We start from the raw sequence: 11,112 nt of genomic DNA on the forward strand, positions 1-11,112 counted from the left end.
TTTTAAGATAAATTTCAAATCAAACAATAAATTTCTGACCCTGGCTACAGGAGGGGGTCACAGGGGGGAATATCCAAAGGAAGAAATTTCAAAGCTATTTTTCTTTGATTTTTTTCATTTTAAAATTAAAAAATACAAATGTTTTTTGTTAAACATTATATCTTCTTCAATTGAAGGTATTTTACTTGATGGTTGGTAAAGGATTGGGTTTTTATTCAGCAGTTAAAATATTCATTTCATCTTCTTAATTTCTCTTCGTAACGTAAACATTACAAATTAGGAAGTATGGGAAAGCGTTAAAGGGCTTATCACGAATAATGACTGATAAGAAGTTTTGAATCAGTTTTGAGTCATAATGGCGACAGGAAAGACGTCCACAAAGCCTCCCCAGCCTCCTAAGCCAGTCAGAAGGCCAGGTATTCACTGAAAAAAATTGTCATTAACCTGTGATTTACAATCCGATGGACTAATAATTAATCAAGGGACGTTCCACTAGAATTGTTCAAAGACAATCAAAGATTGACTAATTCCTAACCTAGTTTTTGTGGTCAACATGTCGATAACAGCATTCTGTGTTTGTTTTCTCCAGGAAAAGTCAAAGTTGTGAGAGCACTGTACAATTACACAGCTCAACATGTAAGCTAATGATTTTAGAATCACTTGGGGATTATTAATTGAGGGATTTCGTTCATCTACAGGCAGATGAGCTGTCTTTCGAGGAAGGTCAGTTGCTGTATGTTCACGATCTTGACACAGATCCAAACTGGTGGAAGGCAAAGTGTGGGGAGAAGGAGGGGTTGATACCCTCTAATTATGGTGAATACTGTAACCATTACTAATTATTAATTTATTGAAGGAATTCGGTGAGAGACTGTGGGGTAGGGTAGGAGAGGAATGGGGTTTATAAATTTTTCTGACGTATTTCTGACGTATGAGAAATAATTTAATCCAGGGATATTTTTGAAAAAATAATACCAACAGTTGAAGAGCAAATGGAGCAAGTGGAGTTACCCCTCCATGAAGCAGCCAGACGAGGGAACATCTCATTTCTCCTCGAGTGTCTGAGGCAGGGGGTGTCTCCAACAGGCTTGGATTCTGCTGGCAATACTCCTCTCTACTGGGCAGCACGTACAGGCCACCTTGACTGTGTGAGACACCTTCTAACTCTGCATAACACTGGAATCAATGCTCAAGTAAGTGATGTCCATATTTTTTGCGAGGAATTGCCATCCATTTTTTATTTTTCGAGTGTTATTCATGTCAAAGTCGTTTTAATTATTTTATTCACTGAGTTCTGGTCAAATGAGTCATCCTGCTAATTCCGATTGAATGGAACAACTTCATGGAATGAGGTCATTAAAATTTCAGAACAAAATGGGAGATTCTCCATTGCACGTAGCATCAGCCCATAACCACCTAGACGTAGTGAATCTCCTCCTGGACTCAGGGGCGACTCCAGCCCTGAGGAACAACGACAAATTACTAGCTGAGGAGTTGACGACAGACCCAGCAATCATCAACTCCATCCAAATGAGTCAGCGGAATTGCGATAGGGATTACGGATACAATGCTGAGGACTACAATGACGACAGTGATTGATTAGTGACAAGAATCTCCTATTTATTAACAGCCAAAACGAAGTACAATCAACCAAATGAATAACTGAGTGTTGAGTGTTTTCCGATCGTCAATCGAGTATTTAATATCTTTTATAGAACTTGTTGAACAATATCCACAATAAATACTGTATTTTTACGGTTATGACGATTGAATTATTGAATCTGCTGGCTGAACCAGCGATTGAAGTCGAGACGAAGAAGTAGTTGGGCAAGATGTTTACCACTGGGTTGGGCACGAACTTTATTCAGTGTCTGTATTAGAACGTTCATGAGACTCGACAATGTGTCTGTCAGCATTTTCAGCTCCTCTTTTTCAGTGCTGAGGAGGTTTGTCACCTCCCACATCGAGGCCTGGAGGATAAAGTCGTCGCAGAGCCGCAGGAGAAGACGAAGGAGTCCATTTACCTGAGGATGCAATTTGTTTTTAGTTTGAGCAAACCATCAATTTTCAAGATACTCCCGAAGGATTACACATCCTCTAAACTTACTGGATTGCTATGCTCCTCAGTATTGCCCAGTAAGAATGTCTGTGACATGATATTCGCCAGGAAGACTGAATGTGCCTTCTGGACATCCTCAAAATTCTCCGTATTTTTCATGCAGTTCTCCATAACTGTGTATTGACTCTCGAGGACATCCACCTGGAGGTAGTACTGCAGATTATCGAGAATGAAAATGAGATTGTTTCGAAACTGGAGGACTCCAATGTCGATGTTTTTCGTTCGTGTCTGCTCTGTCCACAAACTCCACAGGTTGATCTGGGTCTTCTTGACCCGCAGAAGAAATCTGAAGATTGTGTTGTAATTGTCAAGGGCTTTGGGGCTGAAGAGGAGCTGCAGAGGCCAGACCACTCGGTACTGTAAGACTATCATGCCCCACCCCAACTTATCTGTGGAATTAATTCATTATGAGCCAATTAATGGAGCCGAATTAATCAACAATAATATATCAATAAGCTAATGAGCATCCTATTGGAGAATCAAACACATTTGTTCGAAGAAACTAATGAATCAAACATTTCTTCATTTATTGTGTAATTCATAAACTAGTTATTAAATGAACTACCAATGGGATCCTCTCTGTCCTTCTGCTGACCCTGCCCACCGCTTCCCTCAGCCTTGGGTGATGGCAGCATAAAATTGAAGCTGTCAACTGCACTCTCATCCTGCAGCATGACGCGCCTCATCGTCATCTGGAAGGCCAGGTTGACGTCTCTCGAGGTGTGGCTGGTTGGTGGTTTGCTGAGAATGTGAGAAGTAAGTTTGATGAAGTCTAGAAACAGATCTCCTCTGCCGATGAGGTAGAAGTCCTTGATCAATTTCATTTGCTGGAGCAACTGGGCATCGTCCACTGCGACTTGCCACAAAAGCCTCGTCACGCATTTCTTCAGCTCGTCTATCGTTCTTTCAAACTCTATCACGTTGAAGACAGGCTTCGTCTGGAGATTCTGGAGCTTTCCGAAATATTCGTGCTCTTTCTCACCCCAGACTGGATTTTTAGATATTTCTGTTCTCATTTTGTAGTCTAGAGAAAGGAGAAAATAAATTGATGGAAGAGAAAACTGCTATGCAGACGAGTATATATTTTTATATGTGTGAACTTCCCATTTCTTGAAATATTTTTTATTTTCATATATTTTGCATAGTTTGTTTGCAAAAAAAATCATTGAAAATTCATAACTATGTAGTCCTCCTCACCTTTATCCTGCCTAGGATCATTTCCAAAGATGATAATCGTCTGTCCAATGCTCAAAATTTTGTTCCCAAGGCCCGGAGTGATGTAAGAAGGCAGCATCTCCACCGCAATATCGTAATTCCACATGTCATCGCCCTTCTTCGTCCTCTGACCAGAGTTATTCTTGCTGTCCACCAGCAGCAAACTTTCATGAGTATTCTTTGTCCTCCTGATGAAAAATTCACTGTGGACATCCTCGAGCTGCCCATACAGCAGCCAACTCGTTAGCTGTTTATAGAACACCGCATGCACACAGTGCAAAATTTTTTGGAGGGCGGTCCTGACCTCGGGAATACCCGTGTGCATGTGCTCGTGGATGCACTGTAGCAGGCACGTGCCGTGGGTCCTCTGGGTCTTAATGCGACGGATTATCGAGTTGAGGAGGACGAAGAGGTACTCGAAGTTCTCCACCCTCGAGAGGATAGTGGTGGCGGGGGTGTGGGCATTGTGAAGGATGGTTCTCTCCAGGTCAACGATTTCGTCGCGAAAGGGCTCGAGGGACTTGTGCAGACCATCGCAGAATGCCTGGAGATAGACACCCTGGGGAAGGGTATCGCTTTCATTTGCATTTTCCAAATCGTTTGTCGAGGAGTAGGTTTTTATGAAAGCTTGGATTGTTTTGTAGTACGACGAGATGTGGAGGATCTTTTTTATTAAGCCTCGTTCCCCTGGATGAAAGTACTTGTCCAGGAGGACAGACTAGAGAAAATGAAAAATTCCTTTGTTTCAGATTTGAAAACAAATTTGGGGAGATGATAATTTAAAAGGCATTATCGAAGTCTAAAATCAGGGCTCTCTTAAAGCTCTGGATCAATATCTTTGACAAGATTTATTTCTTTAAATTTCACTCTGCTGATCTCTAGTTATCAAAGTCTCTCTTAATCGACTAATTGATCGGGTTCTCGTTGAATTTAATGGTTTTTTCACTTACGTCAGTCTCGACAATTTTTTCAAGACTCGTTGAGCATCCCCAGAGGGATAACAAAAGCTCGTGCAACATCTTCCTGGAATTATTTAACCTCCAAGTCTGTTGACTTACAAAATCTCAGAGAAAAGTTTGATTCACATTCTTAGGAGCTTTTTCCGAGTTTCCGAAAGAGAATTTCGATTACTTCACACTTATTTGTTGAGGGAAGATCATTAGACATCGAGTAAAAACAGAGGGTTTTAGTTTTCAGGGTAGGTTATGAGGGTTTTCCGATTTTCAGTACCAAACAGACATTGCTCACTTCACAAACACCTGTTGTGTACAAACATAACCTCCAGGGGGTTCTGTTGACAACAAAAATGCACCTGTAGATATAAGTTGTGAAGATCGAATTGTTTTATTAGATTTAAGATAGATGAGGGATTAATTATGTTCGCTTTGTTGAGTGATATCAAGCTGTGGAGTTGCGATGATAATATTGATATCAAGGACACCGATTTTGGAGCATTTAGGTACTGAGTTCAATGGACAAGTGACAGTTATAAGTGGAATAAATTCATCTTATATTTTTTAATAATTATTTTTAAAATTTTTCCTTCATTTATTTATCACTTAGGTACAATGACAGAAAAACTGATGGTTTTTATAATGAGGGGAAGAGATCTTACTGTAACAATCGGGGTATTATTCATACTCCAGTCAATAAAAAAGGGAAAAAATTAAAGGATGGACTGAAATATTTGGAGGTATTCTCCCAGAAAATTATAAAATTTGGATTCTAAAAAAGTTATACAATAATTAACATTTGTATATATGTGAAAAAAATTGAAAACACTGATTACAGGAACAATTGAGGGATCACTCGATAATCTACTCCGTGTGGCACGACCAGAATGCCCTAGAATTGATGCTCAACACAGGCTTATTGATCTTTATTCAGATAAAAATTCCAACTGGCGACATTGATAGAATCGGTTTCGATAAGTACCTGGTGGGAAAGGTCCCAGACCATCTCTCAGACGCTGTCATCACAAGGGAGAATTTAGTTTGCACTCAGAACGACAGTCAAGTCACAATTTTACACTTTACAAAGTCTAAGAGACAGGGTTTCGAGAAGATTAGCAAGTTGGAGCCTAAACTAGTAATTGTGGAGCTGTCTGGACCCAGTGGAAGGAGAATTGAAAAGAAAATTCGAGTTAATCGAACTGGCGATTTAGTAAGACCAAGTTAAAGTCATGCATAGTCCTTTGATAGATATTTTTTGACGCATTGATTCCACAGGTCTTAATCTGGTGGAAATCGACGAGCAACGAGGTCTACCCATGGAGTCCAGCGATGAAGGAACACGACCGAGCAAACGTTCATCTCTATCGTCTCAGGGGGTGAGTTTTACCCTTCGTTCCTCTTGGCCTTTCGCAATCTACTCGATTCTTCCTCAAATGTGCCTCCCATTTATCGAATTGGTATTTTGGTGGTGATGATAGTTCGGTTGCTGTCTGCCTGGTGATCTTCAAAGGCAAATCCCATGTTCCCTAATTTTTTAAGCCCATTTTCACCTCTTATTCGCAAAGCAATAATTAAAAAAAGGACTAAAAATTTGTTTAAATCGGAACTCACCTTAAAATTTCCCCATGGAGAAGACTGAGGCCTTCTAACGCCTGGCAAGAACCTCCCAGAATCGTCAACCTGAACCTTCGTAATCCTACAGTGCCTGGCAGGCCATTTGGGATGCCAGTTTGGCACCTGCCAGTTGCACAGTCTCCTGGGCTTGAAGGTATCGTCAGTCCAGTGTCCATGCCAGTGCTGGGACATTTCTCTTAATTTTTCAATTCTTCTCCGGAATTTACCTCTTCAATTTAGACATTCGTCCGGCGATGTTTACGTTGTTATGGAGATCGAACTCCACTAAATAATCAATTTGCATTTCAGTGTCAAGTTCGAATTACTGTGCTATATCAAGACTGAATTCGATCCCCTGTGCGTTATATTCAACTCGAGACAGGAAAATGTTTTGCATTCTGTCGAGCAGAAGGTGTCACGAAAGGTATTTCTAATTAGATTAATTTAATTCAGGAAATCGAATGGACATTTTCCTCAATAATTCTGGGATGTTTCCAGGGGGAAGTTACAATCGAATGGCAAACGTATCAAGTATCCCAACAAGATAAACTACAAAGGATTGAAGTTGTCTCGATTCCCCTCCCCACCCACACAAGTTGTTCCCGATTTTCACCAAATCAGGACATGCTCCTGCTCTGTTGTATTGACGGGTCCATCACCCTCCATGATCACACAAAGGGGACTAACGCAAGTGTGAAAGCGGGATTTGTAAGCGACCTGTTTTTTATGCCTCAAAATATCTGTCTAAAATTCAAAACTATTTTTCATCGTCTCACGAGAACTCCTAGTTCCTAAAAATGAATGAAATTTAACATTCAGATACCAACATTGGCGTCTTGGCACAGTGACAGTTTCATATTCACAGTGGGAAACGAGAGGGGACAATGTCAACACTACGACATTTCCCTCACCTGCATTAAAACCCAAATGTTGAATGAAGAGTCGACGCAATCGAGCATACTCGATCTAACGTCGTACTTCAGGAGTCAGCCTGCACTCCTGCAAATATCCTGGTGTAAAAAACTCGATGATGAGATTTATTACAACGATCGATACAAAAATAGAGACTCCCTTCTTTTTCTGTCGTTTGAGAGGTAACAAAATAATTTCATTCCTGAGAATTTGTTTTTGACAATTTATACGATTAAATAGTAACATTATTATTAATCCTATTATACCAGTATTATTGCTATGATTATTATTAATAATGCAAAAAAATCACTGGAGTCGGTCATGTGACTTCCAGGGGTCCTCTGGGTGTCATGAGAATCGTGGGAGGCAGTAATTTAACTGGGGACGTTCTAGTCTTCAAATACCTCAGCTTATGTTCACCAGATCGTGCCACTTCTCTTCTCCTCTCCATGAACTGGGACAGTCATCCCAGGATTTGTATGCACTCGTTGAATCAAATCCTAAATCATCTCTTCAAACTTCCTCTGGTGCCGGAACGTGAGAGTGAGTGAAGGCAAAAATGGGTTTCATGATTCAGAATTTCAGGAATTGTAAAAAATATCGATGTAGAGAGTCAATCAATAGGTCAGTTATTGAAAATTTAATTGCAGGCCTGATTCAGGATGCACTGGGGGGTTTTCACGTTCCAGTGCGTCCAATAAGCCAAGCTGTTGAGGACGAATACGGGGACGAGATCAAGGACCTCACAAGAAGGTTTTTCCACCACTTAATGCGTTACAAATTATTCGAGAAGGCCTTCAGGTTGGCGATCGACCTGAATGATCACGATTTGTTTATGGATATTCATTACTATGCGCTTGTGGTCAATGATGTTGAGATGGCGCGGGCTGCCAAGGAAAAGGCGGAGCTCGTCCTGAGCAGATCGAATAGTTGTGCGAGTTCACGTGAGTAGACATTTTGTTTTTGATTATTCTTTGTACATCGTAATGATGAAAAATCAGGTAAATTTCCCCCGTCAAATTAACTTCAATCTACTCACAGATTCCACTTGCTCAAGGCCATCCTGCTCCCTTTGCTCAGACTCCCCCAGTGACAATGACAGTGAATCTTACACGGAAGAGAGTGGCAGTGACTCCCCCCGCAGAAGACCAAGAAAATTCACAAAAACCCCAAGTCTGTCTCAAATTCCTCCTCTCCCAATAATCACCTCAGGGTCTTTCACTCCAGTGCCCCAGATCTCTACCTCCTTCAACGACCCTCCCTCACCCAAGAAATACCTCAACATTCTCTCGAAACCCTTCGATTACAAATTCCGAGAAATCAATCCCACAACCGTCACTCCGAACAAAAACACTTTCTCGAGGATGTCGACTTCCTTTGCTCCTCAGAGCAAAAATCATTTTCCCAAGATGTCCACATCCTTTGGGAATCTGAAAATCAGTGAGCTTCAGTGCCTCAGAGAGCCCACATTTCGGAGAGCATTCTCTAACGATCGGTTCTTGACATCTGAGTCTCAGGAGACTGATAAGACTGGGGCGAAAATGGAGGAGGTCAGGTCTGTGGATATTCCCAATTCTATTGAGTACTCCTTCATGAGCATTGACACCAACCTCACGAGTACATCCTTCATTTCTGAGGATAATTGCTCCTCAAGCATTCCCCACCCTACCATAACTGAAGAGGAAGAATCAAAAAGTCCGCAGAAATCTCAAGAGTCAGGTACGGATGAAACATTTTATGAATTAATATCGAACGAGATTTTTTAATATTATTTTCCAGTAAATAAAGGGTTTTTTCTGTCCGGATGATGGTAATTGCAAATAAATTATCAGGAATAAAGCATATTATAATTTTTCCGAATCAGTGCACCTCTTCAACTCTGAAAACCTCGTATCAACCTCCTTCAACGACGAAGACCCAGAGGAGGGGACCCCTGAGGACGATGATCACTCCGAGAAGGACACAAGTACCACAAGTATTGAGGTGCCCCCACCTCCAGAGATGACCTCATCCCTCGCGAATTACCTCAGCAGCCTCCCCATGAAAAACCTCCCCATCTCCAGGAGCACCCCTGGCCTCTCGGACATCAACGAACTCATGAGGTTCTCAACGAGGAGCACTCGAGGAGTGCAGACCCAGTCGTCAGTCTCTGCGATTCTTCAGAACAGGGGAAGAAACAATTTTGGGGGAAGTGGAACCTACAGATTTAATTACGACCTCGGGGATGAGGCCATGTTTACCGGGAGTTGCGAGGACCTCCGGAGGACTGAGGGCCAGATCTTCGGGGGGTATCTCAAAGAGAGGGCTAGAGGGGAGAAAATTGAGAGGAGAACGAGAGCTGATGGCAACTCCAATGTCCCACCCCTTCCTGTGGTGGGGGCCAGGGGGCTGGAGGGCTTCGGGGAGAGGCCAAAGGTCAAATTTTCCAACACTGTGACACATATCCTAGTGCCCGGCAGTGTAAGTTGAGGTTTCTATTTTATGAAAAAAATTAAAATAGTGAACCCGCCTTTAACTAATTTCGATATTGCACAATATACGACTTGATTTAGGGACAGGGTTATAGACCCCTGCAGCGTCCAGTGACTAAACTCCATCCCATGGACCCCAAGAGAGAGTTAGCAGAGAGTCTTCCCCTCTGTCTGGGAAACGAAGACTACCTGAAGGATTTCCAGCCCCTCTCAAGTATGGAACCCCAAAAAATTTTGAAGGAAATCTAATTTTCATGCTCTCATTAATATAGTGGAATATATAGACCTAATTTCAATTTCAGAAGACCCTGGGGGTGAGGAGAAACCGAAAGAACCCGTGAAGACCGAGGAAACAGCGAAAATCAAAGTCGTTCACTTCGGACTTTTGTAAACCCTCAATTACCGAATTATGGTCAATGATTTATCATTATCGAATTCCGTCCAAAAATGAGAGATTATCGCAGATATTTTTTATACTGTTCAGATGAAAATCAATAAATTTTCAGAATTTTTAATCAACCTCTGAATTTTATAAATTATGTTTTTCTATTTCTACTTAAGTTCATGATTTTTTGGGCCTCTGCATGGTCTGAAGCTCTGATTTCAAGTCCATTAATTGTTTGTCTGGGACGAAGCGCAATTCTTCTCTGTGGGCCGACCACTCCTGGACGTTCAGGGTGACACCCTCAGGAAGGGCGGCCTCCAGCATTCTAACGTAAACTGGAAATTTTGGGGATGACAAGTCACTGATGATGAGGTTTCTCTCGTAGAAGTGGAGGGTGTATTCTGCCTCGGCGACAGTCGATCGAGGTTTGAATCTCAGGATTTTTGAGTCTTTGGCGGGAAATGCATAACTGCGATGATAACAAGATAATTTTCTATCAACTATTACTGGAGAATTTCATGAGCTACAAATGTTTTATGGAATTTTTCCATAGATATGATGGTGTCAGGAATATTTAAAAAACTAAGCCATGGAGTTTTGGTTGCTCTGCTAATTTGTGTGCCTCTCATGATTTCTTTCCCATCTTCTCTAAATAACAATAATTAAAATATTAATTTTTGTACATCACCTATTATCGACCTCGAAATCCATATTAACGGCGATAATATGCGCCAATTTCTGATAATTCTCTAGAATCGGAAAATCGTATCCCCTCATCCTGATCGTCACAACAGGATACTGGGGAATTTTTGGTTTCATTGCCTGAAAATACAGTGAAACATAAAATAAAATGAATAAACAGGGACGTTAACAACATTATTTCATTTGTAAACAATAAAGAATTACGAAATAATGGAACACTCACGTCTAGGTAATCAGGTGTCCACAGACTGTAGCACCTGGAGATGATTCCAGACATCAGTCCCCTGGACTCTATCACCTGTTGACAAACTCTCGTTCATGAAGATCCTCAAATAAATAAACAATTCAAAAACACCTCGATAAATGAGGTTAGCCTCCAGTACTTTCAATTTTCTCTCAATAAAAACATCAGATCACCTTTTTCAAAAGACCTCCAGTCATTTTCTCCTTCTGGACTCCTCTCACACTTCCACTAATATCAAACAATCACGAATTCACGAAAAAATTCCGTTTAAAAATCCTATTTTATAATAATAACACCATCTCTGGCACAATGAAGCAGATCACGTGGTCACAGGGACAAACAGGGTGGGGGTATAGTCCAGATACCACAGATAAGATTTTTTGAGACTCCACATCTTTAGGAAACGCACGATATAACAATATATATATACATATATGGCAGTATAGGTCAACCATGTACATGAGTTGGTCTCCTACGCCATTTTGTTTATGGTCGAA

At 41.2% G+C, this 11,112-nt stretch overlaps 5 protein-coding genes across 6 annotated transcripts; 2 read left to right on the plus strand and 3 right to left on the minus strand.

The window, feature by feature from the left end:
• The first annotated feature begins 160 nt into the window (after positions 1 to 160).
• On the plus strand, positions 161 to 1,761 carry LOC135165083 (osteoclast-stimulating factor 1-like). Its single transcript, XM_064126032.1, has 5 exons — positions 161 to 416; positions 590 to 636; positions 699 to 816; positions 982 to 1,193; positions 1,369 to 1,761. The coding sequence occupies exons 1-5, from the start codon at positions 356 to 358 to the stop codon at positions 1,597 to 1,599; spliced, it is 669 nt and encodes a 222-aa protein (XP_063982102.1). The 5' UTR covers positions 161 to 355; the 3' UTR covers positions 1,600 to 1,761.
• LOC135165064 (gamma-tubulin complex component 4) lies at positions 1,600 to 4,426 on the minus strand. Its single transcript, XM_064125998.1, has 5 exons — positions 4,285 to 4,426; positions 3,317 to 4,052; positions 2,685 to 3,143; positions 2,108 to 2,508; positions 1,600 to 2,024 (listed from the first exon to the last, which is right to left on the minus strand). The coding sequence occupies exons 1-5, from the start codon at positions 4,351 to 4,353 to the stop codon at positions 1,773 to 1,775; spliced, it is 1,917 nt and encodes a 638-aa protein (XP_063982068.1). The 5' UTR covers positions 4,354 to 4,426; the 3' UTR covers positions 1,600 to 1,772.
• A 229-nt stretch (positions 4,427 to 4,655) lies between these two features.
• Positions 4,656 to 9,728, plus strand: Frtz (fritz). Of its 2 annotated transcripts, none has more exons than XM_064125988.1 (13): positions 4,656 to 4,793; positions 4,898 to 5,027; positions 5,126 to 5,497; positions 5,563 to 5,663; positions 6,211 to 6,325; positions 6,400 to 6,609; positions 6,721 to 6,995; positions 7,148 to 7,356; positions 7,464 to 7,757; positions 7,855 to 8,532; positions 8,678 to 9,273; positions 9,366 to 9,498; positions 9,587 to 9,728. In XM_064125988.1, the coding sequence occupies exons 1-13, from the start codon at positions 4,711 to 4,713 to the stop codon at positions 9,673 to 9,675; spliced, it is 3,285 nt and encodes a 1,094-aa protein (XP_063982058.1). In that variant the 5' UTR covers positions 4,656 to 4,710; the 3' UTR covers positions 9,676 to 9,728. The 2 variants fall into 2 exon arrangements, with proteins under 2 accessions (XP_063982058.1, XP_063982059.1); XM_064125989.1 differs by having other exon boundaries at positions 9,590 to 9,727.
• On the minus strand, positions 5,374 to 6,404 carry LOC135165087 (protein Flattop). Its single transcript, XM_064126037.1, has 2 exons — positions 5,899 to 6,404; positions 5,374 to 5,813 (listed from the first exon to the last, which is right to left on the minus strand). The coding sequence occupies exons 1-2, from the start codon at positions 6,091 to 6,093 to the stop codon at positions 5,649 to 5,651; spliced, it is 360 nt and encodes a 119-aa protein (XP_063982107.1). The 5' UTR covers positions 6,094 to 6,404; the 3' UTR covers positions 5,374 to 5,648.
• A 51-nt stretch (positions 9,729 to 9,779) lies between the features above and the next one.
• LOC135165085 (uncharacterized) lies at positions 9,780 to 11,054 on the minus strand. Its single transcript, XM_064126034.1, has 4 exons — positions 10,789 to 11,054; positions 10,595 to 10,669; positions 10,358 to 10,491; positions 9,780 to 10,138 (listed from the first exon to the last, which is right to left on the minus strand). The coding sequence occupies exons 1-4, from the start codon at positions 10,810 to 10,812 to the stop codon at positions 9,847 to 9,849; spliced, it is 525 nt and encodes a 174-aa protein (XP_063982104.1). The 5' UTR covers positions 10,813 to 11,054; the 3' UTR covers positions 9,780 to 9,846.
• Positions 11,055 to 11,112: the final 58 nt, after the last annotated feature.

This window comes from Diachasmimorpha longicaudata, chromosome 8 (assembly GCF_034640455.1).
Source record: "Diachasmimorpha longicaudata isolate KC_UGA_2023 chromosome 8, iyDiaLong2, whole genome shotgun sequence".
NCBI classification, from domain to species: Eukaryota; Metazoa; Arthropoda; class Insecta; order Hymenoptera; family Braconidae; genus Diachasmimorpha; species Diachasmimorpha longicaudata.

Excerpts from the sequence above, each read along its gene's own strand:
- LOC135165085 (XM_064126034.1), bottom strand. The coding sequence starts at position 10,812 with ATGACTGGAGGTCTTTTGAAAAAG. Across the intron at positions 10,492-10,594 it reads GGACACCTGATTACCTAGAC|GCAATGAAACCAAAAATTCC; the intron begins GTGAGTGTTCCA and ends CTGTATTTTCAG. Across the intron at positions 10,139-10,357 it reads GATTTCGAGGTCGATAATAG|TTATGCATTTCCCGCCAAAG; the intron begins GTGATGTACAAA and ends TTATCATCGCAG.
- LOC135165064 (XM_064125998.1), bottom strand. The coding sequence starts at position 4,353 with ATGTTGCACGAGCTTTTGTTATCCCTCTGGGGATGCTCAACGAGTCTT. Across the intron at positions 4,053-4,284 it reads AAAAAATTGTCGAGACTGAC|TCTGTCCTCCTGGACAAGTA; the intron begins GTAAGTGAAAAA and ends CATTTTCTCTAG. Across the intron at positions 2,509-2,684 it reads GGACAGAGAGGATCCCATTG|ATAAGTTGGGGTGGGGCATG; the intron begins GTAGTTCATTTA and ends TTAATTCCACAG.
- Frtz (XM_064125988.1), top strand. The coding sequence starts at position 4,711 with ATGTTCGCTTTGTTGAGTGATATCAAGCTGTGGAGTTGCGATGATAAT. Across the intron at positions 6,996-7,147 it reads CTTTTTCTGTCGTTTGAGAG|GGGTCCTCTGGGTGTCATGA; the intron begins GTAACAAAATAA and ends TGTGACTTCCAG. Across the intron at positions 7,357-7,463 it reads TCTGGTGCCGGAACGTGAGA|GCCTGATTCAGGATGCACTG; the intron begins GTGAGTGAAGGC and ends ATTTAATTGCAG.
- LOC135165087 (XM_064126037.1), bottom strand. The coding sequence starts at position 6,093 with ATGTCCCAGCACTGGCATGGACACTGGACTGACGATACCTTCAAGCCC. Across the intron at positions 5,814-5,898 it reads CTCCATGGGGAAATTTTAAG|GGAACATGGGATTTGCCTTT; the intron begins GTGAGTTCCGAT and ends TTAAAAAATTAG.
- LOC135165083 (XM_064126032.1), top strand. The coding sequence starts at position 356 with ATGGCGACAGGAAAGACGTCCACAAAGCCTCCCCAGCCTCCTAAGCCA. Across the intron at positions 417-589 it reads TAAGCCAGTCAGAAGGCCAG|GAAAAGTCAAAGTTGTGAGA; the intron begins GTATTCACTGAA and ends TGTTTTCTCCAG. Across the intron at positions 637-698 it reads ACAATTACACAGCTCAACAT|GCAGATGAGCTGTCTTTCGA; the intron begins GTAAGCTAATGA and ends GTTCATCTACAG.